Here is a 23144-nt window from a genome sequence, read left to right as displayed (position 1 = left end):
GGTGTTGTGCAATGCACAGAATTGTGCAACAGCAACCCTGTGCAATCCACGGTGTTGTTTAATGGCGGCCTTGTACAATGCATAGAATTGTGCAACAGCAACCCTGTGCAATGCATGGTGTTGTGCAATGGCGGCCTTGTGCAATGCACAGTTGTGCAACAGCAACCCTGTGCAATGCACAGCATTGTGCAATTGCAGCCTTGTGCGATGCAGGGTATTGTGCAACAGCAACTCTGTGCAATGCACAGTGTTGTGCAATGGCGGCCTTGTGCAATGCATGGAATTGTGCAATGGCGGCGGCCTCATGCAATGCACGGTGTCGTGCAACAGGAGCCATGTGCAATGCATGGCATTGTGCAATGGTGGCCTTGTGCAGTGTGCAGCGGCACGCAGTAGGAACCCTGTGCAATGCGTGGTGTTGTGCAACAGGAACCGTGTGCAATGCATGGCATTGTGCAACAGCAGCCTTGTGCAATGCACAGATTTGTGCAACAACCACCTTGTGCAATGCATGGCATTGTGCAATGATGGCCTCGTGCAATGTGTGGCATTGTGCAACGGGAACCGTGTGCAGTGCATGACATTGTGCAATGGCGGCCTTGTGCAATGCACAACATTGTACAACAGCAACCTTGTGCAACGGACAGCATTGTGCAACAGCAGCCTTGTGCGAGGCCTATGGCTGGGTGGTGGCATTGCACAGCCTTGTGCAACGGCAGCCTCGTGCAATGCACGGCCTTGTGCAAGGGGAATATTGTGCAACGCATGACGTCATACAATGGCAACCTTATGCAGTGCATGGCACTTTGCTAGGGCAGCCTTGTGCAATGCACAACCTTGTGCAATGCGTGGCGTTGTGCAATGGCAGCCTTGTGCAATGCAGTGTTGTGCAATGGCAGCCTTGTGCAATGCACCGCACTGTGCAACAGCAGCCTTGTGCAATGCACAGCGTTGTGCATTAGCAACCTTGTGCGGTGCGTAGCATTGTGCAACAGCAGCCTTGTGCAACGGACGGCTTTGTGCAACAACGGCCTTGTGCAACGTGCTGAGTTGTGCAACAGCAGCCTTGTGCGATGTAATGAGTTGTGCCACGCACAACGTTAGTGCAATGGCAGCCTTGTGTGAGGCATGGCGTTGCACAGTGGCAGTATTGCACGGTGCCCAGCGTTGTGCAACGATGACCCTGTGCAACGGGCACAGGTGTGCAATGGTCTTGTGCAATGCCCAGAGTTGCATGGCAGCAGCCCCGTGCAATGCACAGGGGTGGGGCAGCAGTGGCTCCGTGCAATGCACGGCGCCGTGCAAGGGCGGCCCTGCGCGGTGCAAGGTGTCGCGCAGCCCGTGGCCTCGTGCAAGGCGCGTGGCCGCCTGCACCCCGTGGCCTTGCGCTATCGTGCAGCACGTGGCCCTCGTGCAACGCGCGGCCCTCGTGCGACGGTGCCCCCTTCCCGAGCGCCTCCGAGGAGGACGTGCAAAAGACACAGATTTGGGGGCTGGGGTGGGGGCAAAAGCGGGCGCCAGTGGCCTCGTGCGAATCCTGGCCCTCGTGCGACGTGCGGCCTCGTGCAACGGCCTCATGCAACAGCAGCTCGGCGCGGCGGCAGCTCGGCGTGACGGCGGCGGCCTCGTGCGACGACGGCGACCTTGTGTGACACGAGGCCTCGTGCCCGGGCGTGCGCTGCGGCAGAGCCCATGCGGAGAACATGCAAGAGACACGGATGTGACGGGGGCGGGGGGGGGAGGCTCGTGCGACGGCCTTGTGCAAGAGCCCCGTGCGACAGTCTTGCACGAACTGGGGGGCCTCATGCAAGGGCCTCGTGCAGCGCGTGGCCTTTAGCCAGAGCCTCGTGCAAGGTCCTTGTGCAACACGTGGCCTCGTGCGTTACGCAGCCTCGTGCGTAACACGTAACACGTGGCGGGTGCCAATACGTGACCTCAAGCAACAGCCTCATGCGGTGGCGTCGTGCAACACGTGGCTTTGGGCACCGGCCTCGTGCGACGGCCTCGTGCAACATGGGGCCTCATGCGACATACTGCCTCGTGCAACAGCCTCGTGCAACACAGGGCTTCGTGCAATTTGGGGCCTCATGCAACATGTCATCTTGTGCAACAGCCTCGTGCAACACGGGGCTTTGTGCGACATGAAGCCTCGTGCAACACAGGGCCTCGTGCAACACGGGGCCTCGTGCAATGGCCTCGTGCAACGGCCTCGTGCGTAACATGTAGCTTTGTGCACTGTGGGGGGCCTCGTGCACCGCGGGGGGGGGCCTCGTGCAACGGCCTCGTGCAACGTGCGGCTTTGTGCAACGGCCTCGTGCAACACGGGGGGGGCCTTGTATGACATGGGGGGGGCCTCGTGCATCACGGGGGGGGGGCTCGTGCATCACGGGGGGGGGCCTTGTGCGACGGTGCCCCCGCCCCCCCAGCTGCCTTCCCCCCCATCCCCGCCCCGCTCTGCCCCCCCCACCCCCACCCCGCGCTCTCGCTTGCTTGCGCCCCCCCCTTCACCCCGCCGCCACCGCCGCCCCTCCCCCGCCGCCCCGGCCCCTTCCCCCCACCCCAGGTTGGGGGCGGGGGGGGGGACCCCAAAAAGCCAACGACGATGACGACAAAAAAAAAAAAAAAAACAGCGTCAAAACCCCACAAAAACAGCGGAAAAAGAGAAAAAATAAGCACCCCCCCCAAAAAAAATAAAATTGTGGGGGCGCTGGGGGGGGGAGTTGGGGGGAGGGGGCGCGCAGGGCTCCCCCGGGACCGTGGGGGGATTTTTTAATTCGCCGCGGCCGACTTTCCTATTTTAATAAAAATCCATCACGGTGTTTCCAACCGCCGCCGGGAGCGTCTGTGCGCGGCGGGGGGGGAGTGCGTGTGTGTGACACGCGTGTCGCTGGCGTGTCCCATGGCGGTGGGCCCGGATTAACCCCCCCCCCCAACACACGCACCCCCACACAAATTTCAGGTGCAGCGGTGCTGGAATGCGCGTGTCGGCCTAGCACGCGCGTCTCGCACGCGCGTCTCGTGCACGTGTGTGCGTGTGTGTGCGTGTGGGAGGGTGTTGCGTGGGCTTGTCTGGGGTGGGGGTGGGGTGTCGGGACTTGCACAAGGCTCCGTTAGCCGGACGCGGAGAGGTCACGCGTGTCCGGGTGCTGAACACGCCTCCGTCACGCGTGTCCGGGTGTTGAACACGCTTCGGCCACGCCTGTCCAGGTGTTGAACACGCCTCTGTCACGCGTGTCTGGGTGTTGAACACGCTTCGGCCACGCGTGTCCGGGTGTTGAACACGCCTCCATCACGCCTGTCCGGGTGTTGAACACGCTTCGGCCACGCGTGTCCGGGTGTTGAACATGCCTCGGCCACGCGTGACGGTGGCTCCAGTGACCCCCCCCCCCGGCGGTGCCCTCCTGGCTCCGGGGGTGGGGGAGGTGGGGGGTGGGGAGTGGGGGGTGGGGGGCCCAGGCGTCCGAGCGGCGGTGGCCTGCAGCGGTTGGGTTGGGTGGTGGTGGGGGGGGGTGATGTCGCTGCGGATGCTCGTCGCCGTGGCAACGGGGCCGGTTGCCGTGGCAACACTGCAGGTGGGGGGGGAGGAGGTGGAGGAGGAGGCGGTGAGTGGTCGCCACGACAACGGGGGGGGGTGGGCGGGGCTGCAGAGGCGTCGCCACGGCGACGGAGGGGGTGGGCGGGGCTACAGAGCCTTCGCCATGGCGACGGCGCCCCCGCGGGGCGATGGGATTCATGCGCCGGCCCCCCCCCCCCCGGCCGGTGACCCCTGACCTCCCCCCTCCCACCCCGGGAGGGGCCCAGGCCTCCGGGTTCCCCCCCCCCCCCCGGGAGGGGCCCAGGCGTCCGGGTTGAGCATTAACCCGGTGGGGCTGAAGGTCGCTGTTGGGGCTGGTGGCGCTGAGCGGGGGCAGGTGGGGCCGGGTTGGGGGGGGGCAGGCAGTTTTGGGGTCAGATGGGGCAGTTTTGGGTCAGTGGGGACAGATAGGAAGCCGGAGAGGGAGCAGTTAGGAAGCGGATTTGGGGCTAAAAGGGGCCGTTTTGGGGCTTCTGGGGTGGGGTGGGGGGGAAATTGGAGCCCTGGGTATGGGGGGGAGGCAGTTCTGGGGCTGGGGAGGGGGGCAGTTAGGGGTCAGGGAGGTCAGTTAGGGGTTGGGGAGGGGGCTCCATGCCCCCTGACCTCTGACCTCTAACCCAGCCATGGCGGAGGCCCCGCAATGCCGCCGCGTCGGGATCCTGGGCTACGGGCAACTGGGTAGGCTGGACCTGGGGCAACTGGGAGAACTGGGGGGCCACTGGGGGCTATAGGGGGGCAACTGTGGGGTTTGGGAGGTAATTGGGGGCTGGGGGGGTAATTGAGGCTTTAGGGGGGCAACTGGGGGCTGAGGGGGGCAATTAGGGGCTGAGGGGGGCAACTGAGGCCTGTTGGGGCAATTGAGGGCTTGGAGGGGGCAATTGGGGGCTGTGTTAGGGTAATTGGGGCCTGTGGGGCCAATTGGGGGCAATTGAGGGCTCTGGGGGGGTATTTGCAGGCTGAGGAGGGGCAATTAGGGGCCGTGGGGGCAATTGAGGGCTGGGGGGGGGCAAGTGGGGGCTCTGTTAGGGTAATTGAGGCCTGGGGAGACGATTAGGGGCTGAGGGGGGCAATTGGGGTTTCTTGGGCAGGGGGCCGGGGGCTATGGAGGGGCAATTGGGGGGGGAGCAGACGGAGGCTGTGGGGGCTCTGGAAGGCAGTTAGGGGGCAGTTGCTGCCCCAGGGCGGTCCCAGGGGGTGGGGGGGGAGGTGGGGGGGCAGTTGTGGGGTGGCTGCCCCCCCTCCCCCCCCCACGATGGGGCCGGTTGTTGCCCCCAGGGCAGTTCCTGGCGGGGCAGTTGCTGGCCGAGGGGCCCCGCCGGGGGCTGGCGCTGGCCTTCGTGTGGGCCCGGGACGGCGCCCGCCTGGGGCCGCTGCCGCCCCCCCTGCGCCTGCCCCACCTCCGCCTCCTGCCCCACACGTGAGTCACCCCTCTCCCCTCGCCCCGTCACCTCCATCCCCTGTCGTCCCCAGGACTCCGTGTCACCCCCCCCCCCAGTGTCACCCCCATGACCCCATATGTTACCTCCCACCCCAGGTCACCCCCCCCCCGCCCTCCAGGACCTCCATGTCAGCACCCATATCACCTCCCCCTCCCCCCGTGGGGACCCCCCCCCAATGTCAACTCTGTGTCACCCCCGTGTCACCCTCAGGACCCCTGTGCCACCCCCAGGAGCCTCATGTCATCCCTGTGTCCCCCTCCCATCTCCATGTCCCCCTGCCACCCCACGTCCCCCCAACGTCCCCATGTCCCCCCCCACATCCCCCCAAAGTCCCCATGCCCACCCGTGTCCCCTTGTCACACATACCCCCCTTCCCCCCCCCCCGTGTCCCCCAGGGCCGTGGACCTCGTGGTGGAGGTAGCCCACCCCTGCATAGCCCAGCAGCACGGCGAGGAGATCCTGGCCCACGCTGACTTCATGGTGGGGACACGGGGGGGGGGGGGGGGACAGGGATAAGATGGTGGGGGGCCGGGGTGGGGGGGGAGGGACAGGATGGTGGGGACAGAATGGCAGGGAAGTTGGGGACAACAGGGAAGGTTGGGGACAGCTGGAATGGGATGGCAGGGGCAGGATGGCAGGAATGTGGGGGGCAATGGGGAGGTTGGGGACAGAGAGGATGGGATGGCAGGGGCAGGACTTTGGGGACAGTGGGGACAGGATGACGGGGGCAGCGTGGCTGGGACAGTGAGGGTGGTGGGGACATTAGGGAAGAGGGAATGTGCGAACAGCAGGGACAGGGGGACAGTGGGGCCATTGGGGATATCAGGGCTGTTGGGGGTGGCAGGGAGGTTGGGACATTGGGGACGTAGAAGCTGGGACTGTGGGGATGGTGGGACACTGGGGGTGACCGGAACAGGAGGGCTGGGACAGCAGGGTGTTGGGGACAGTGGGGATACTGGGAGCCACTGAGGGTGGGACATGGGATGTTGGGGACAGTGGGGCTGGGATGTCGGAGGCATGAGAGATGTGGGGACCCTGGGACCATCAGGGCCGTGGGGCCAGCAGGGCTGGGACATAGAGGATGTGGTGACAAGGGGGTTGGTGGGGCTGGGACAGAGGGGATGTTGGAGACACTGGGGACATCGGGACTGTGGTACTGGGGACTTGGGGATGGTGGGGATGATGGGGACAGTGGAGCTGAGACTTTGGGGACACTGGGCTGTGGGAACATTGGGCACAGTGGTTCTGGGACAGGGAGGCTGTTGGTTCCAAGACTCTGGGGACATGGGGATGGTGGGGACAATGGAGACAGTGTGGCAGGAACGCAGGGGACATTGGGGACACCAGGGACATTGAGGACAGTAGGGCCGTTGGGGATGGGACACTGGGGACGTGGCGAATTTAGGGATGATGGGGACATTGGGGATGGTGGGGACAGTGGGGTTGGGACGTAAGTGACGTTGGGGACAGCAGGGACAATGGGGGCCATTTGTGTTAGGAAGTGGGGAGTGGGGATGCTGGGGACGATGGGGACAGTGGGGCTGGGATATTGGGGGCAGTGGGGCCTTTGGGGCTGGGATACTGGGGACACAAGGACACCAGGGAGAGCGGGAGAGGGATGCTGGGGATGGCAGGGACAATGGGGACAGCGGGGGCAAGACCTTGGGGACAGCAGGATTCTGGGGACAGCGACAGGGGATATTGGGGACAGCAGGCCTGACCCTGGCTGCCCCCTCCCCCCTTCCCCCCGCCCCCCAGGTGGGGTCTCCCACGGCGCTGGCAGACCCGGACACGGAGAGGCGGCTGCGGGCGGCGGCGGAGCGCGGGGGCCACACGCTCTACGTGCCCCGGGGCGCCCTGTGGGGCTGTGAGGACATCCAGCGCATGGACGCCGCCGGCACGCTGGCCGTGAGCTGGGGCGGGGACGCCGTGGGGGGGGGGACACCGTGGGGTGGCTGCCATGGGGGTCGAGGACACCAAGAGGTGGGACCATTATGGGGTTAGGGACTTTGTGGTGCTACAAGGACATCCGGCGCGTGGATGCTGCTGGCATGTTGGCCATGAGCTGCGGGGCAGAGGTCATGGGGTGGGACGCTGTGGGGTGGGGACACTCATGGGGTGCTGTGGGGTTGGGAACACTGTGGGTTGAGTGCTGTGGGATTGAGGACACCATGCAATTGGGGACAACATGGGGTTGGGGATACTGCAGCGTGGGGCACCACGGGGCAGGAATGTCATGAGATTGTGGACACCATGGGTCGGAAAAAAGTGGGGTGGGATGCCATGGGGTTGGGGACACCATGAGGACATCCATGACATCTAGTGCATGGATGCTGCTGGCACGCTGGCTTCAGCCCTGGGGTGGGGACACTGGTCGGGTGTGGGTGTCTGCTTGGATACCAGCATTGGGTTGGTGACAGTGTTGATTTGGTGACAATGTCTAGTTAGGTGGTGGCATCTGTTTGGGTGATGCTGTTTGGTTGGTGACAGCATTGCGTTGGTGGCCACATCTGATTGGGTGATGGCATCCAGCTGGGTGATAGTGTTGGGTTGGTGACAGCATTGGGATGGTGATGGCGTTGGCTTGGTGACCGTGTCTGGTTGGGTGATGGTGTTGGGTTGGTAACCATGCCGGTTGGGTGACAGCATTGAGTTGGCTGACACCGTTGAGTTGATGCTGGCATTGGCTTGGTGCCCACAGCCGAATGAGCGATGGTGTTGGGTGACAGCATTGGGTTGGTGGTGGCATCCGGTTGATGCCCACATCCAGTTGGGTTACAGCCAGGTACCATTGTGTCGGGTGCCGGCGCGGTGTTGGGTGCCGTCCTCAGGTCGGTACCAGCATGGGTGACGGCATCTGCCCACCCCATGCCGCAGGCACTGAAGGTGACGATGACGAAGGCACCGCAGAGCTTCCGGCTGGAGGGGGAGCTGCGGGAGCGGCTGGCGGCGGTGGTGGCGGCCGGGGGCCCTGGGGTGCTCTACGAGGGGCCCGTGCGGCCCCTCTGCGCCCTGGCCCCCAACAACGTCAACACCATGGCGGCTGCCTGCGTGGCCGCCCCCCGCCTCGGCTTCGACGGTGTCCACGCCCGCCTGGTGGCCGACCCCAGGTGGGTGACGGCACCCCGTCCCGGGTCACCCTGTAGCACCCCTCTGTCCCCTGCTGTCACCGCAATGTCCCCAGGGCCTGTGGAGGCGGTGACGGGCATCGGGAAGCAGGGACGGGCTCTCCTTGTCACCAGCCCCCAACGCAACCCTGTGATGCCTGGGATGGTGTGTCCTTTATGTCACCGCCTGTCACCCCTGTGTCCCACCATGTCTCTCTGTGTCACCCCATATCTGGACAATCTTCCTCCGGGACATGGCGGAGGTGATGGGTGTCGGGGAGCAGGGCCAGGCTCTCTACACTGGTGGCATCCAGCACAACGTCACGACGCTGCGTGTGCCGTGTCCCCTGTGTGTCCCCTTGATGTCCCCCGTGATGTCCAATGTCACCCTGTGTCCCCACAATGTCCCCACTGGCACACAGAAGAGCTGACACGCGTCACTGAGCTGAGACCAGGCTCTCCATGTCACTGATGTGTGGCACAAAACCCTGTGACACCCGGGATGGCGGGTCCTCCGTGTCCCCTTCCTCTACCCCCGCCGTGTACTCGCAGTGTCCCCGACTGGCACGTGGTGGAGGTGGAGGTGACAGGTGTCGGGGAGCAGGGCCGGGCTCTGCGCGTCACCAGCGCCCGCCGCAATCCCGCGGCACCCGGGGCCGTCACCGGCACGGCCACCCGCGACGCCTTCTGGAGCAGCCTCCTGGGTGAGTGCCCGCCCTGGCGCCTCTCACCTGTGTCCCCAGTGTCCCCTCGTGTCCTCCCGTATCTCCGTTCCCCCCCATGTCCCTTGTGTCCTTCTGTATCTCCCTCCATGTCCCCTCATGGTCTCTCCATGTTCCATGTCCGCAAAACTCTGAATGTCCCCCCATGTCCCCTCTTGTCCCCCCATGTCCTCTATGTCCCCCCATGTCCCTTTTGTCCCTCCATAACCCCCCCAGACCCTCCATGTCCACCCAAGTCCCTCCATAACCTCTTAGACCCCCCATGTCCCTCCATGTCCCTAATGTTCCCCATGTCCTTGCACGTCCCCTCATGTCTCCCCATGTCCTCTCTGTCCCCTCATGTCCTCCATATTCTTCCATGTCCCCCCGTGTCCCCCTGTGTCCCTCCATGTCCCCATGTCCCTTACAGCCCTCCAGACCCTCCATGTCCCTAATGTCCCTCCATGTCCTCATGTCCCTCCATGAAATGTGTCCGCCCATGTCCTCCATGTCCCCCCATGTCCTCCCATGTCTCCCACGTTCCCTCACGTCCCTCCATGTCCCCCTCATGTCCCATGTCCCTCCATGCCCCCCGTGTCCCCCAATGTCCCCACCCCTCCACGTCCCCCCCATGTCCCCCAAGTCCCCCCATGTTCCCCATGTCTCTCCGTGTCCCCCATGTCCCCAATGTCCCCCCACATCCCCTATGTGCTCAGTGTCCCTCCATGTCCCCTGTATCCCCCATGTCCCTCCACATCCCCCATGTCCCTCCATGTCCCCCAAGTCCCCCCATCCCTCCACATCCCTCCATGTCCCCCACGTCCTCCATGTCCCTCCATGTCCCCCACATCCCCCCACGACCCTCCATGTCCCCCTCATGTCCCATGTCCCCCGTGTCCCCCATGTCCCCCTGTCCCTCCATGTCCCCCATGTCCCCCTACGACCCTCCATCTCCCCCTCATGTCCCATGTCCCTCCATGTCCCCCGTGTCCCCCATGTCCCCTCACATCCCCCGTGTCCCCCATGTCCCCCCCGTCCCCCTCGTCCCTCCACATCTCCCCATGTCCCCCACATCCCCCCGTCCCTCCACGTCCCCCCCATGTCGCCCCACGACCCTCCATCTCCCCCTCATGTCCCATGTCACTCCATGTCCCCCGTGTCCCCCATGTCCCCCCCACGTACCCCCGTCCCTCCACATCCCCCATGTCCCCCATGTCCCCCCACGACCCCCCACATCCCCCCATGTCCCCCCATGTCTCCCTCATGTCCCATGTCCCTCCATGTCCCCTGTGTCCCCCATGTCCCCCGTGTCCCCCCACGTCCCCCCACATCCCCCCATGTCCCCCCACGTCCCCCCATGTCCCCCTCATGTCCCATGTCCCCCCATGTCCCCTCAGTTACCATCTTGTCTCCCTCCCTCCCAGCCTGCCGCGGACACGGCGGATGCGTCCAGCTCTGCTGAGGCCGCCCCGATGGGGCCAAAGACGAGGAGACAGGGACAGAGCCGGGCCCGGGGGCGCCATTTGGGGGTGGCGGGGTGCGGGGGGGGGGGGAGAAGGAGGCGCCATTAAAGCTGCCGGTGACACCGCTGCGACCCGCGTCGTCATGGCGACGCCCCGGGGCACGCCGGGAAGGCGCCGGGCTCTGTGTGTGTGTGTGTGTGGGGGGGGGTGCCCCGGGGCATGCCGGGTAGTGTAGTTCCCGGGCGCGGCGCGGGGCATGCCGGGAGCCTCGCCCACAGCGCCTTGCCGGAGCCGCGGGGCACGCCGGGAGCCGCGGGGCACGCCGGGAGCTGTAGTTCCGGCGGGCGCGGGGAATGCGGTCGCCGCCGACTCGGGAGCAGCCACCGGGTGCGCCGGGCCGGGCGGGGGGGTGTCCCAAGAAGGAGGCGGGGGGAAGGGGAAGGAGGAAGCCTGAAGGGTGCGGGGCGGTGCTGGGTGCGGCTTAGGAGTCCCGCGAGGGTCGGGGGGGGGGGGAGGGTTGCGGTGCAGAGGGCCCGAGCAGGGCGCAAGGGTGCCGCGGGGAGGCTGAAGGGTGTCGGGGGGGGGGAGGGGGGGGGGGGAAGTCCTGGAGGCCCGTGTGGGGCTGGGAGGGTGCAAGAGGCTAGGTGAAAGGCCTGCGAGTGCCGCGGACCTACTGCAAAACCCTGGGTGGGGGGTGCCAGGGGTGTCCGGGAGGTCTGGGGGTGCCCTGAGGTCTCTGGGGAAGGGGGGGGTCTCCGAGGACCTGACAGTGTCCTTTGGGGGCGGGGGGGGGGAAGGTCTGTGAGGCCGTTAGGAAGTGTTTGAGAGTCCGGCAGTGTGTTTGGAGTTTGTTGGGATGGCTGAGGGCGGTTCCGAGGTGGTGTCCAGGGGCCTTCTGGAAGGACCTGGAGGGTTCAGAGGGGTGTTTAGCGGGTCTGTGGGTGCCCCGGGGGTGTATTTGGGGGGGGTCTCGAGGAGTGCCAGGGAATGTTTCTAAAGGTCTGGGAGTGCAGGCGGGCTTCTGGCAGGTCTTAGGGGGGTGCAAGAGGGTAGCTGGGGGTCTGGCCATGTCCTGGTGGTGTTGGGGGTGTTGTTAGGGGGGTGTCCAGGGCTCCGGTGGTGCGAGGTGTGTGTGAGGTTGTTACAAGGTGTTTTGGGGTGTCTTGGGGCTGCTGGGGGCCTTCTGGAAAGCTCTGGAGGGTTCACAGGGGCATCAGGTGGAGGAGGGGGCTGAGGGTGTCTTGGGGGTTTGCTGGGGTGTCTAGGGGTGTTCAAAGGGGTGTTTCTGGGGGTGCAGGGAGGCTTCTGGAAGGCTCTGGAGGCTGCGAGGGGGTAGGCTGAGGGAGGTCTGGGGGCATCCTGATGGTATGTGTGGGGTTGTCAGGGGGTATCTGGGGGTGCAAGGGGGGCATCTGAAGGAGTGTGAGAGCACCTACACTATTCAAGGTGGGGGCCTGGGGGTGCAAAGGGATTTTTCGAAGGCCCTAGAGGGTGGTGGCGGAGAGGATGCAAAAGGCTATTGGGATTTCTTGGGGGGGGGGTGCAGAGAAGGGGATGGAGGAGCTGGGGGTACCCCCTCACCCTCACGCCACCTCTCTCATCCTGCAGGCAGCGGGTGCCGCCAGGCGCCCCGGCCCCGCCATGTCGGAGCCTGGCTCCGAAGCAGTGGAGGGGCTCTACCACGAACGGCAGCGCCTGGAGCTCTGCGCCGTGCACGCGCTCAACAACGTCCTGCAGCGGCCCTGCTTCACCCAGGAGGCGGCCGACGACATCTGTAAACGGTTAGCGGGGCGAAAAAGCGCCGGCGTCGCCTTGGCTTGCGGTTCCCCGCTCAGTCTCCGGGCTTTTTCCATCTCCTCCTCCCTTCCCCTTTGTCTTTTTATTTTTTGTGTGTGTTTTGTTTTGTTTTTCCAGCCTGGCGCCCGAAGCCCGCTTAAACCCGCATCGCAGCGTTCTGGGCACGGGCAACTACGACGTCAACGTGATCATGGCGGCGCTGCAGAGCCTGGAGCTGGCTGCCGTGTGGTGGGACAAGCGCCGGTGAGGCAGGGACGGCGGCGCCCGTTTCCCGCCGCCCTTCTTTTTCCTCCCTCCGTTAATCCCTGTGAATCTCTCTTGGATCCTGGGCAGGTCACTGGAGCAGCTGGCTCTGGAGCAGATCCTGGGCTTTATCCTCAACGTGCCCTCGAACGTCTCGCTGGGTTTCGTGTCGCTGCCCGTGCGCCGTAAGCACTGGCTGGCCGTGCGGCAGCTCCGCGGCACTTACTACAACCTCGACTCCAAGCTCAAGGCGCCCGCTCGTATCGGTGGCGACAGCGAGCTCAGGTACGAGCCGAGCAGCGAGGCAGCGGGGTGCTGTCGTGGGCAGCCTCCAGCCTCTCTCCTCTCCTTCCGGCAGGGCTTTCCTGCGCGATTTCCTCTCCCAAGGCCTCTGCGAGGTTTTCCTCGTCGTGCCGAGGGCCGTGGAAGAAGCCGGCGCCTGGCTGAACCCGGAGTGACTCGGGACTTTTAAGGCGCGAAACCAAAGAAGAGAGGCAGAGGAGACGAGGGTGGCTCAGCCTGCCCCGGTCCCAAACGGGGCAAAATTGGCCCCAAAATGGGAGCCCACCCCTTCAGTTTGATGTTGAGCCTGGTGCCGTCGGTGCCTCTTCCAGTGGGGATAAAGGACGCGGTGTGAAACCAGCCGTGTTTTGTGCTTGCTGGTGCCTGGAAGGGACCTCGCAGGGTGGTGGCAGCCCGGCTGGCCCGGGAGCCCTTTTCACCCGTCTTTCCGTGCTGTCGGCAGCCCCTAATTTGCCTGTTTTCACCTTTTTTTTTTTTTTTTGCTTGGTTTTCCCTCCTGCTGCAGGATTTCCCTGCTGAAATTCAGCTGGCTGTGGGGCACTGATGGTGCCGGGGTGTTTTAGTACAACGTGACGGGTTGTCCGCTGTGCTGGCACCGTCGGATGCCGGTTGTGCGTGTTATGAGCGGGTTGTACGTGTCACATGCTGGTCACGCGCACCACCTATGCTTGTCACACGTTGGTAAGGTGTTGCCACGTGCTGGTTAAGTGTCACGCGCTGCTTGCACACCTTCCACGCTGCTCGTGCATGCTGGATATGCACGGTACCCACTGGTCATGCATGTTGCACACCCGCTGCGCGTGTCACACTGCTTGTGCACGTTCCCCCCTTCTGCTCTGTGGCATTGTCTCCGGCAGCTCCGCACCTTGTTTCCAGCCACCTCCGGTGCCGTGACTCCCCCCTTGTCCCCAAACTCCGCGGCAGCCTCAAGGGAGCTCATGGCACTCAGCTGCCCTCTCCCCCTTAACTGGGGCTGGTACCCAAATGTAGGCAAACAGGATTAATTAATGCTGGGTGCTAATTACAGCGATGAGGGCCTCATGGGCTGCGCTAGTGGTGTCGATCATGACCCTAGTGGGCTGATTAAAACCTTGTTTCCAGATTCATGGCTCTTCCTGTCACTGCACCTGGGGAAGGGGTGTGTGTGGGGGGGGAGGAATGGGACCATCCCAACTCAGTGCAAGCTTTTGGGGGTGAGAAACCCCCAATCCCCCTCCTCACCTCCACAACAGACCTGTGCTCAACTGCTCCCCCCAGAGCAGAGGCAGCTCTTGTTGCTCTACTCAGCCAACAGCTTTCTCTGGTGGGGGCTTCCCGACAGCAGCTTTTCCACGAGCAGGGAGAAACCCCTAGAAATAAAACTATATGTATGTGTATATATATATATATGTGTATCTATATATTTTTTTTTATAGCATACATGTAGAAATTGACTTTTTTGAAAGACTAGAACTTAGTGGATTTATGTCCTGAACAAGTTGCCCTTGGAGGTGGGGGCCGGGCAGCAGCAGCTTTGCTTAATAAATAGATAAAAACCCGAATTAGATCTTAATATATTAATTCCAAAGCTCGTAGTAACCCAAGGAAACTTTATGTTAAAGCGGGGGGCGAGGATACAGAGACTCGCTGCACGGCAACACCAGCCCCACCCGGAGCGAGCCCCGCCCCTCTTAAGCTCCGCCCCCTTCCCAGGTGCGGACCGGAGGGAAAACCGCGCCGCAGCGCGCCCCCTTCTCCGCCCTCTATGACGTCACGAGGCCGTTCTAGCCAATCCCAGAGCAGAGCGCGACGGTTTGAATGCGGAGCGGGCGCTGAGCGAGGAGGGAGGAATACGCCCAGCGGAAGCGTTCAGCACGTTTTCTATAGAAACGCCGTACATGCAGCTCGCAATGAAAGTATTTTTGGGTAGAAAAACGGTAAAAAAATAAATTCAAGTACAACTATTTTAAAAAGAAATAGTACTTTTCAATTTTCTGGAGTAATGAGTAGCTACACCAATATATATCTGCTGTACACAAACCATTACAGCCCCCAAATAAATAGTTATCTTGGCGCTATTTAAGAAGCAATAGCAGCTCTCTTAGGAAGAAGTGGGTGGCTCTGAAAAGAGCCGTTGGGTTGAGGTGGAGCAGATCCAGCAGGGCCCTGCTAGCCCCATCACTTGGAGCTGGTGTACTTGGTGACGGCCTTGGTGCCCTCGGAGACGGCGTGCTTGGCCAGCTCGCCCGGCAGCAGCAGGCGTACAGCAGTCTGGATCTCCCGCGAGGTGATGGTGGAGCGCTTGTTGTAGTGCGCCAGGCGCGAGGCCTCGCCAGCGATGCGCTCAAAGATGTCGTTGACGAAGGAATTCATGATGCCCATGGCCTTGGACGAAATGCCCGTGTCTGGGTGCACCTGCTTCAGCACCTTGTACACGTAGATGGAGTAGCTCTCCTTGCGGCTGCGCCGCCGCTTCTTGTCGCCCTTCTTCTGCGTCTTCGTCACCGCCTTCTTGGAGCCCTTCTTGGGCGCAGGCGCGGACTTGGCCGGCTCGGGCATCTTCCGCTGCTGCCGCTGCTGTCGCTGCCGCCGCACACCAGAGCCGAGCGCAGTGAGGCGGCGGGGGGGTGGCGGCCCCGCTTTATAGCGGCGCTATGCAAATGAGGACTCCGCGGCCGCGGCCTCCCATTGGCCGAGGGCGTGCGGAGCCGCCGGCGCGCGGGGGCCGCGCCGCATGCAAATAAGCGGCTCCAAAGCGCGGCTTCCCATTGGCTGCCGAGGCGCGCTCCTTCAGCCCCGGCGCGCTCACCCAATCCGCTCGCGCCGTTCGCATCCCCGCGTGCACATAAAGCCTGCGGGAGCGGGCGGGCGGCACCGGGCTCTGTAGCTGTTGGTGCGTGGGTGAGTTGCTGTGGCGATGTCGGGCCGCGGGAAGCAGGGAGGCAAAGCGCGCGCCAAGGCCAAGTCGCGCTCGTCCCGCGCCGGCCTCCAGTTCCCTGTGGGTCGCGTCCACCGCCTGCTGCGTAAGGGTAACTACGCCGAGCGCGTGGGCGCCGGGGCGCCCGTCTACATGGCGGCGGTGCTGGAGTACCTGACGGCCGAGATCCTGGAGCTGGCGGGCAACGCTGCCCGCGACAACAAGAAGACGCGCATCATCCCGCGCCACTTGCAGCTCGCTATCCGCAACGATGAGGAGCTCAACAAGCTGCTGGGCAAGGTCACCATCGCGCAGGGCGGCGTGCTGCCCAACATCCAGGCCGTGCTGCTGCCCAAGAAGACAGAGAGCCACAAGCCCAAGGGCAAGTGAGGGCGCCGCGGCCGCGCCTGCCTGATTGCCTTCGCGCTCTCCCTCCCCCCACAAAGGCTCTTTTCAGAGCCGCCCAAGTGTTCGCGACAGAGCTGCGGTCCTGGCCGAGGGGCGGAACCTCGCGGTGTAATGAGCTGGGTGCGGGTCCGGGCGGTCAGCGGCGGGGCAGAGTTGTTGGAGTGCGTGCTGCTGGGGGGGAGGGTGGTGGACGCGGGCGGAGCCGGGCTCCCCGGAGTGGGGGGGAGGTCTCGGCTGCTGCCTGCACCTCCTCGGCGGCTCCAGCAGCGCCCAATCGGCTGCGAGCGCGCGAAATTCAAGGCGCCTCCTCGGCCAATCCCACAGAGCGGTCTCCCCCGCGCGCAGCCAATGAGAAGCGAGGCGCGGGTATAAAAGGTGGCTGCACAGGAGAGCGTAGTTAGAGCGGCTTTGTGCGCTGTGTACCGGCTAGGCGCTCTTGGTGGCGAGATAACCGCAAATGTTCTGCCGGTCCGCGCCCACTCCCCGCTTCTTACACCGTTCGCAGCGCTGCTCGATCAAAAACTACTTTTTTTACCACTAGTTTCCGTCGTGATACTTCATAGCTAAATCGTTTTCTGCAGCTCACGCAGCACGGTTTTACGTCGCTCAAAGTGCGCTGGGATGTGGAGTGAGTAAAGTTCTTGTTTCACCTCCCACGGTTTTTACTCTAACGGGGGCATTGGTGGTTCAGTGGTAGAATTCTCGCCTGCCACGCGGGAGGCCCGGGTTCGATTCCCGGCCAATGCAACGTTCCTCTTTCCGTTTTCTGTCCCTTCCCCACCATTTTCGTTCACTCATCGCACGTTTTTTCCTTCTGTTTGAGATCAGAACTCCGCGTTACAGTCCCACTTTCCTGTGCACGACCCGTCTCCTTGCTGCGCCCCCTCCCTCAGTTCCTCGCAGCAGCGATTGTAACAGCGGGCTGAGTTTTTTTTTTTGGTACTGAGCTGCCACACGGGAAAAAATACAGTTTTTGCCGGTAAACGGAAGTTGGTAAAGGAGAAATTACTGGCAGCGCGTAAAGGGCTCACCCGGCGTCAAAAGTGGGGGGGGGAAGGAAAATAAAAAATCCTCCGGCGTCCCTGGGTGGGCTCGAACCACCAACCTTTCGGTTAACAGCCGAACGCGCTAACCGATTGCGCCACAGAGACAGGTGCTGGGGGGCTGTTTCCGGCGCGGCTACTCCAGCGCGGGGACCCAGATCGGTGGTGCCGCGCTGGAGGAAGCTGGAGCCACCTTCAGCACCCCGTGAGAGTGCGGAGACGGTGATCCCCCCTCAGTCTGCTCTTCTCCGGGCTAAACAGGACCAGCTTTTGCAGCTGCTCCTCAGAGGGTTCCAGCCCTCTGATCATCTTCGGAGCCCTACTCTGGACTCTCTCTAGTAGCCCCATGTCTGTCTTGTACTGGGGACCCCACAACTGGACGGATTACATGAGATGTGGCCTCCCCAGGGCTGAGTAGAGGGGCAGGATCACCTCCCTCGACCTGCTGGCAACACTCTCCCTAATGCAGCCCAGGAGACCATTGGCCTTCCTGGCCACAAGGGCACGTTGCTGGCTCATGGTCAGCTTGTCGTCCACCAGCACTCCCAGGTCCTTCTCTGCAGAGCTGCTTTCCAGCAGGTCAGCCCCCAGCCTGTACTGGTGCACATGGTTATTCCTTCCCAGGTGCAGGACCCTGCACTTGCCCTTGTTGAACCTCAGGAGGTTCCTCTCTGCGCAGCTCTCCAGCCTCTCCAGGTGTCTCTGAAGGGCAGCACAGCCCTCAGGGGTATCAGCCACTCCTTCCAGCTTGGTATCAGCAGCAAACTTGCTGAGGAGGCTCTCTGTCCCCTCATCCAGGTCCTTGATGGCTAGGTTGAAGAGGACTGGCCCCAGTTTTGACCCCTGGGGGACACCGCTAGCTGCAGGCCTCCAAGCAGGCGGTGCACCTGAGCACAACCCTCTGCTCTCTGCCCTTCAGTCAGTTCCTCCTACCTTCAGGCAGCTCTGCTGATCTCCCTGACCACCTAAAGAGGATGGAGAGCGTGGCCTGGCAATGGGTCCAACCAGCTCCCCCAGCACTGGGCGGTGCAGCCCATCACCAGCCCTCAGACTTGTTTGTGTCAAGTTTGCCCAATCGATCTTTAACCTGCCCTGCTCTTCCTCTAGGGGTGGGTGGGGGGGGAGACTCCCTTTTCTCCTGACTTGCTGCTGCATCTCCAGGGCCTGGGATTTCCCCCCCACCCCCAGGGCTGCTGGGAGCAGGAAAGAGCGAAGCAAAGCAAAGAGCCGTAAAAAAAAAAAAGAAAAAAAAAGGGGGGGGGGAAGTGAGGCGCGGGCAAGGGGGGAAAAGAAGGCGCCGCACTGCCGACGAGGATGGGATTCGAACCCACGCGTGCAGAGCACAATGGATTAGCAGTCCATCGCCTTAACCACTCGGCCACCTCGTCCGCCGGCTGCGGGGCGTCGCCGCGGCGCCATGGGGGCGCGCTGGGCCCGCGGCCGCCGCCGCCTCCGCGGTGCCGCCAAGGGGCGCGGCGGGGGCCACGAGGGGCGCAGGGGGATGTAGCTCAGCGGTAGAGCGCATGCTTCGCATGTATGAGGCCCCGGGTTCAATCCCCGGCATCTCCAGCGGCGGCGACCGCACTTTTTTTTTTTTTATTTTTTTATTCTTTTTTTTTTGGGGGGGGGGGGAACTCCGCTAGCGGAGCCAGCCTCCTAGCGGGGGAGGGGGTTCTTCCGCCGATCGCTTCGCCCTGGCTGCTGGTGCTGCTGCTTCTTCTTCTCCTCTCTTTCTTCTTCCTTCTCCTTTCTGTTCCTCCTCCTCCTCCTCCACCCCGGCCGCGGCCCCTGTTTAGCTCTTCCGCCTTTGCCTCCCCCCTCGGCCTTCTCCCTGGGCAGGGAGACGCGGCCGCATCCTGGCCGTCCCCCACCCACCCAGTCGCTAACCACGCAGCCAGCGGAGCCCCGTCGGGGCGCACAGGACTGTTCCGTACATAAAGTTTAAATGCGAAAGAAAAACCTTTCTCTCCTAACAGCAGAGTGGCGCAGCGGAAGCGTGCTGGGCCCATAACCCAGAGGTCGATGGATCGAAACCATCCTCTGCTAACTCCACTTTTCCATTTTTTTTTCTTTTTCCCCTGCTTTCTCCCCGCTGCGCAGCTCCCCAGCACAAAAATCGCGCGGCCTCCTCCTCCTCCTCCGCCGGTCACCCCATCCGCGCAGAAGGCTGAAGCGCACCCGGAGCAGGGTGATCGCTTCCTGCAGCAGCATGTTGTTTTTTATTTATTTTTCGAGAGGGGAAACGCGGTGTCCAAGGAGAATGAGCTAATCGGGCTGCTAGGAGGACACACCAGCTCCCGGGCCGGGCGCTGCGTCCCCAGCGCGGGGCAGCGGCGGACGGCCCAGGGCGAGCACCCGGTATTTGGCGCCAAGAGCGGAGGTTTGAACTCCGCGGCCGCCTCGGTGCGCAAGAGAAGCGGCACGCGCTCATTGGATGGAGGCAGGGGGAGGGCGGGGCGCCGCCAGCGCGCTCATAGTCCCCCCTCAGGTCCGATTCCCCCTCCCCCACATAGAAACCCCCCGCAGCTCCGCTGTCTCCCCCCCCCCCCCCCAACCCGCTGGCGAGGCGGGTCCTGCCGAGGAGGCTGAGCCGCGCCGCGGCCCAGCGTGACCGTGTTAGCCTCAGGGCGCCGGCAGCAGCGATGCTCCGCCGCAGCCGGGGGGGTGGGGTGGGGGCATCAGGGTCGAAAAGCAGCAGACGCTGGTGAGAAGGCGGAAAAAAAAGAAAAAAAAAAAAAAAAAAAAAGGAAAAAAACTTCGCGACCTCCCCGTCGGGGAATCGAACCCCGGTCTCCCGCGTGACAGGCGGGGATACTCACCACTATACTAACGAGGAAGGGGCTGGTGGGCATTGCTGCCTCGCGGCCTCCGCTCGCGCACCCCGCCGCGTGCAGCGCCGAGCACCGCGATGAGCTTTGGGGGAAGTGGCTCTGCGGAGCCTCGTGCAAAAGCTGCGCGGGCTACGCCCTGGCGGGGTGCAGAAAGCGGAACCGGGACGAGGTTGGGGCTCCCCTCCGCGCTGCGGCGGGTCATCCCGGCGAAGGTAGAAAGCCGGATTGGGGTGGGACCTGCGCGGGCACCTGCAGGACTCCGCCCGGCTGCGCCTGAAGATGGAGGGAAATGGCTGCTACAACGAACAGGCGGCGCCGTGGCTTAGTTGGTTAAAGCGCCTGTCTAGTAAACAGGAGATCCTGGGTTCGAATCCCAGCGGTGCCTCTCAATTTACTACCAACCTACCGCGTCAGCGAGTACGCTTTTTTTTTTTTTGTTTTCTCTCCTCGTTCTTATTTAAGCGACTGTGCAAAAATTTCACCGCGCCCGTGACTTCACGCTGCCGATAAGCCAAGACGCAGCGGGTTATGGGCGTAGGTAATCGCGACTCTACCTGTCCTTCCCAGCGAAGACCCCTCCGCCTGCCGGGCTCACCACCCCGAGGAAGCAGAAGCCGCCGCAGCCGGGAGAGCGAGCGCATGAAGCGAGGGAATGGGGGACTAAACTCGAAAGAGAAGCTGATACGAGAACGGAGAAGGGGGGAAAAATTTTTTTTTCCCTGACCGGGAATCGAACCCGGGCCGCGGCGGTGAGAGCGCCGAATCCTAACCACTAGACCACCAGGGACGGATAAAAACAAGTTCTTATTCAGACTACAAAAACCTTGTTTTTTCCCCTCTCAACAGCAGTTCAGATTTGTACCAGAACAAGCTCTGCAACTTAGTGCCGAAGCGCCTCGATCGGGGGCAGGAAGCACCCGCCCGGCAATACTGGGAGCTAGCAGGGACAGGACAACCCTGTGGGCGAGCGGCCGCCAACAGAAGCCTGAGAAGAACGGAACACGGGACCGAGGCGCTCCTCAAACGTTACAGACACATTTAGCGCGGGCAACACTAAGCTTAGCACCCTCCCTACGAGTTTTACTAAGGGGGAGTCTCACCGCTTCCTGCAGCGCCCGCACGGCTGAGCTTCACCAGCGCAGCACCGCCGTGTAAGGCCGCAACAACCACACACGGAACAACAGCACCAGCCGCTCACAAATGCTGCTGCCGCCGCGCCCGCTTAAGAGCAGAGAAATTGATCCCTGCACCCCGCGCCTGTACCGCCGCACTCTCAGCAGCGCCGCCTGCCGCTGCCTTTTATAGCCGTGCCTCACTTCTCATTGGCTCCAAATCGGCTGCGCGCGGGGGAGACCGCTCTGTAGGATTGGCCGAGGAGGCGCTTTGAATTTCGCGCGCTCGCAGCCGATTGGGCGCTGCTGGGGCCGCCGAGGAGGTGCAGGCAGCAGCCGAGACCTCCCCCCCACTCCGGGGAGCCCGGCTCCGCCCGCGTCCACCACCCTCCCCCCCAGCAGCACGCACTCCAACTCCTCTGCCCCGCCGCTGACCGCCCGGACCCGCACCCAGCTCATTACACCGCGAGGTTCCGCCCCTCGGCCAGGACCGCAGCTCTGTCGCGAACACTTGGGCGGCTCTGAAAAGAGCCTTTGTGGGGGGAGGGAGAGCGCGAAGGCAATCAGGCAGGCGCGGCCGCGGCGCCCTCACTTGCCCTTGGGCTTGTGGCTCTCGGTCTTCTTGGGCAGCAGCACGGCCTGGATGTTGGGCAGCACGCCGCCCTGCGCGATGGTGACCTTGCCCAGCAGCTTGTTGAGCTCCTCGTCGTTGCGGATAGCGAGCTGCAAGTGGCGCGGGATGATGCGCGTCTTCTTGTTGTCGCGGGCGGCGTTGCCCGCCAGCTCCAGGATCTCGGCCGTCAGGTACTCCAGCACCGCCGCCATGTAGACGGGCGCCCCGGCGCCCACGCGCTCGGCGTAGTTGCCCTTGCGCAGCAGGCGGTGGACGCGACCCACGGGGAACTGGAGGCCGGCGCGGGACGAGCGCGACTTGGCCTTGGCGCGCGCTTTGCCTCCCTGCTTCCCGCGGCCCGACATCGCCACAGCAACTCACCCACGCACCAACAGCTACAGAGCCCGGTGCCGCCCGCCCGCTCCCGCAGGCTTTATGTGCACGCGGGGATGCGAACGGCGCGAGCGGATTGGGTGAGCGCGCCGGGGCTGAAGGAGCGCGCCTCGGCAGCCAATGGGAAGCCGCGCTTTGGAGCCGCTTATTTGCATGCGGCGCGGCCCCCGCGCGCCGGCGGCTCCGCGCGCCCTCGGCCAATGGGAGGCCGCGGCCGCGGAGTCCTCATTTGCATAGCGCCGCTATAAAGCGGGGCCGCCACCCCCCCCCGCCGCCTCACTGCGCTCGGCTCTGGTGTGCGGCGGCAGCGACAGCAGCGGCAGCAGCGGAAGATGCCCGAGCCGGCCAAGTCCGCGCCTGCGCCCAAGAAGGGCTCCAAGAAGGCGGTGACGAAGACGCAGAAGAAGGGCGACAAGAAGCGGCGGCGCAGCCGCAAGGAGAGCTACTCCATCTACGTGTACAAGGTGCTGAAGCAGGTGCACCCGGACACGGGCATTTCGTCCAAGGCCATGGGCATCATGAATTCCTTCGTCAACGACATCTTTGAGCGCATCGCTGGTGAGGCCTCGCGCCTGGCGCACTACAACAAGCGCTCCACCATCACCTCGCGGGAGATCCAGACTGCTGTACGCCTGCTGCTGCCGGGCGAGCTGGCCAAGCACGCCGTCTCCGAGGGCACCAAGGCCGTCACCAAGTACACCAGCTCCAAGTGATGGGGCTAGCAGGGCCCTGCTGGATCTGCTCCACCTCAACCCAACGGCTCTTTTCAGAGCCACCCACTTCTTCCTAACAGAGCTGTAAACTCTTAGAAGCACTTCTTGCACTTTATCTTACAAAAACAGCCTTACTGATTAGGAATTTTCCTAGAAATAATTGCAACTTCTTTCTAAGCTATAGATGTTTTGATGGGTCTTACATAATTCCAAACCCAGGAAAGTAGCTTAAGTAGTACCAATGGAGCAGTAATTTCTCTTCAGTGTCACGTTTTCCACGTCTTATGTGTTGTGCTTGTTTGGCTCTTTGCTATTAGCAACCTGCTCATAGCAAAACAAAAAGGATTTCTTTCTCCGCAGGTTGTGCGTTTCCAGTGAGCGCGCTCTCTGCCCTCTAGGAGTGGTTAATAACTTGCTTTTTAGGGGGCAATGGTACCTTTCTTAGGCCATGAATTGCTTGCCCTGATAGTGCCACCACAGATATCGGCGCTACCTTCCAGCTAAGGAA

The 23144-nt window shown here is 63.1% G+C and overlaps 6 protein-coding genes and 8 non-coding genes across 15 annotated transcripts; 8 read left to right on the top strand and 6 right to left on the bottom strand.

The window, feature by feature from the left end:
* The first annotated feature begins 4197 nt into the window (after positions 1-4197).
* On the top strand, positions 4198-10283 carry ASPDH (aspartate dehydrogenase domain containing). Its single transcript, XM_062592955.1, has 7 exons — positions 4198-4252; positions 4850-4991; positions 5409-5493; positions 6772-6921; positions 7891-8123; positions 8673-8824; positions 10246-10283. Exons 1-7 carry the CDS (start codon positions 4198-4200, stop codon positions 10281-10283), a joined length of 855 nt encoding a protein of 284 aa, XP_062448939.1.
* Positions 10284-10601: 318 nt separating this feature from the next.
* JOSD2 (Josephin domain containing 2) lies at positions 10602-13729 on the top strand. Its single transcript, XM_062592959.1, has 5 exons — positions 10602-10671; positions 11893-12065; positions 12199-12324; positions 12415-12609; positions 12683-13729. Exons 2-5 carry the CDS (start codon positions 11926-11928, stop codon positions 12780-12782), a joined length of 561 nt encoding a protein of 186 aa, XP_062448943.1. The 5' UTR covers positions 10602-10671; positions 11893-11925; the 3' UTR covers positions 12783-13729.
* A 975-nt stretch (positions 13730-14704) lies between these two features.
* On the bottom strand, positions 14705-15488 carry LOC134149754 (histone H2B 5-like). Its single transcript, XM_062592961.1, has one exon. It carries the CDS (start codon positions 15163-15165, stop codon positions 14785-14787), a length of 381 nt encoding a protein of 126 aa, XP_062448945.1. The 5' UTR covers positions 15166-15488; the 3' UTR covers positions 14705-14784.
* A 7-nt stretch (positions 15489-15495) lies between these two features.
* Positions 15496-16054, top strand: LOC134149753 (histone H2A type 2-C-like). The gene has a single exon (XM_062592960.1). The coding sequence runs from the start codon at positions 15524-15526 to the stop codon at positions 15911-15913; it is 390 nt and encodes a 129-aa protein (XP_062448944.1). The 5' UTR covers positions 15496-15523; the 3' UTR covers positions 15914-16054.
* Positions 16055-16607: 553 nt separating this feature from the next.
* TRNAG-GCC (transfer RNA glycine (anticodon GCC)) lies at positions 16608-16678 on the top strand. Its single transcript has one exon. It is a non-coding gene; the product is annotated as a tRNA-Gly (tRNA).
* Positions 16679-17008: 330 nt separating this feature from the next.
* On the bottom strand, positions 17009-17082 carry TRNAN-GUU (transfer RNA asparagine (anticodon GUU)). The gene has a single exon. It is a non-coding gene; the product is annotated as a tRNA-Asn (tRNA).
* A 1198-nt stretch (positions 17083-18280) lies between these two features.
* On the bottom strand, positions 18281-18362 carry TRNAS-GCU (transfer RNA serine (anticodon GCU)). The gene has a single exon. It is a non-coding gene; the product is annotated as a tRNA-Ser (tRNA).
* A 109-nt stretch (positions 18363-18471) lies between these two features.
* Positions 18472-18543, top strand: TRNAA-CGC (transfer RNA alanine (anticodon CGC)). Its single transcript has one exon. It is a non-coding gene; the product is annotated as a tRNA-Ala (tRNA).
* Positions 18544-18948: 405 nt separating this feature from the next.
* Positions 18949-19020, top strand: TRNAM-CAU (transfer RNA methionine (anticodon CAU)). Its single transcript has one exon. It is a non-coding gene; the product is annotated as a tRNA-Met (tRNA).
* A 615-nt stretch (positions 19021-19635) lies between these two features.
* LOC134149751 (histone H2A type 2-C-like) lies at positions 19636-21923 on the bottom strand. Of its 2 annotated transcripts, XM_062592958.1 has the most exons (3): positions 21514-21923; positions 19794-20078; positions 19636-19675 (listed from the first exon to the last, which is right to left on the bottom strand). In XM_062592958.1, exons 1-2 carry the CDS (start codon positions 21893-21895, stop codon positions 19801-19803), a joined length of 660 nt encoding a protein of 219 aa, XP_062448942.1. In that variant the 5' UTR covers positions 21896-21923; the 3' UTR covers positions 19636-19675; positions 19794-19800. The 2 variants fall into 2 exon arrangements, with proteins under 2 accessions (XP_062448942.1, XP_062448941.1); XM_062592957.1 differs by lacking the exon at positions 19636-19675 and having other exon boundaries at positions 19701-20078.
* Positions 19739-19810, bottom strand: TRNAD-GUC (transfer RNA aspartic acid (anticodon GUC)). The gene has a single exon. It is a non-coding gene; the product is annotated as a tRNA-Asp (tRNA).
* Positions 20117-20190, top strand: TRNAT-AGU (transfer RNA threonine (anticodon AGU)). The gene has a single exon. It is a non-coding gene; the product is annotated as a tRNA-Thr (tRNA).
* Positions 20521-20592, bottom strand: TRNAE-CUC (transfer RNA glutamic acid (anticodon CUC)). The gene has a single exon. It is a non-coding gene; the product is annotated as a tRNA-Glu (tRNA).
* A 268-nt stretch (positions 21924-22191) lies between the features above and the next one.
* LOC134149755 (histone H2B 5-like) lies at positions 22192-22932 on the top strand. Its single transcript, XM_062592962.1, has one exon. It carries the CDS (start codon positions 22256-22258, stop codon positions 22634-22636), a length of 381 nt encoding a protein of 126 aa, XP_062448946.1. The 5' UTR covers positions 22192-22255; the 3' UTR covers positions 22637-22932.
* Positions 22933-23144: the final 212 nt, after the last annotated feature.

This window comes from Rhea pennata, chromosome 21 (assembly GCF_028389875.1).
Source record: "Rhea pennata isolate bPtePen1 chromosome 21, bPtePen1.pri, whole genome shotgun sequence".
NCBI classification, from domain to species: Eukaryota; Metazoa; Chordata; class Aves; order Rheiformes; family Rheidae; genus Rhea; species Rhea pennata.
The sequence above is the reverse complement of the archived record's forward strand: the minus strand, read 5'-3'. Positions and strand labels throughout refer to the sequence as shown.

Bases quoted from the DNA above. Each gene is read 5' to 3' on its own strand.
- ASPDH (XM_062592955.1), top strand. From the start codon at position 4,198: ATGGCGGAGGCCCCGCAATGCCGCCGCGTCGGGATCCTGGGCTACGGG. The intron at 4,992-5,408 runs GTGAGTCACCCC...CGTGTCCCCCAG, and splicing joins CTCCGCCTCCTGCCCCACAC to GGCCGTGGACCTCGTGGTGG. The intron at 8,124-8,672 runs GTGGGTGACGGC...GTGTACTCGCAG, and splicing joins CGCCTGGTGGCCGACCCCAG to TGTCCCCGACTGGCACGTGG.
- LOC134149751 (XM_062592958.1), bottom strand. From the start codon at position 21,895: ATGTCGGGCCGCGGGAAGCAGGGAGGCAAAGCGCGCGCCAAGGCCAAG. The intron at 20,079-21,513 runs GCAAGTGAGGGC...CTCCATCTTCAG, and splicing joins CGAGAGCCACAAGCCCAAGG to GCGCAGCCGGGCGGAGTCCT.
- LOC134149754 (XM_062592961.1), bottom strand. From the start codon at position 15,165: ATGCCCGAGCCGGCCAAGTCCGCGCCTGCGCCCAAGAAGGGCTCCAAG.
- JOSD2 (XM_062592959.1), top strand. From the start codon at position 11,926: ATGTCGGAGCCTGGCTCCGAAGCAGTGGAGGGGCTCTACCACGAACGG. The intron at 12,066-12,198 runs GTTAGCGGGGCG...TTGTTTTTCCAG, and splicing joins GCCGACGACATCTGTAAACG to CCTGGCGCCCGAAGCCCGCT. The intron at 12,325-12,414 runs GTGAGGCAGGGA...GATCCTGGGCAG, and splicing joins GTGTGGTGGGACAAGCGCCG to GTCACTGGAGCAGCTGGCTC.
- LOC134149753 (XM_062592960.1), top strand. From the start codon at position 15,524: ATGTCGGGCCGCGGGAAGCAGGGAGGCAAAGCGCGCGCCAAGGCCAAG.
- LOC134149755 (XM_062592962.1), top strand. From the start codon at position 22,256: ATGCCCGAGCCGGCCAAGTCCGCGCCTGCGCCCAAGAAGGGCTCCAAG.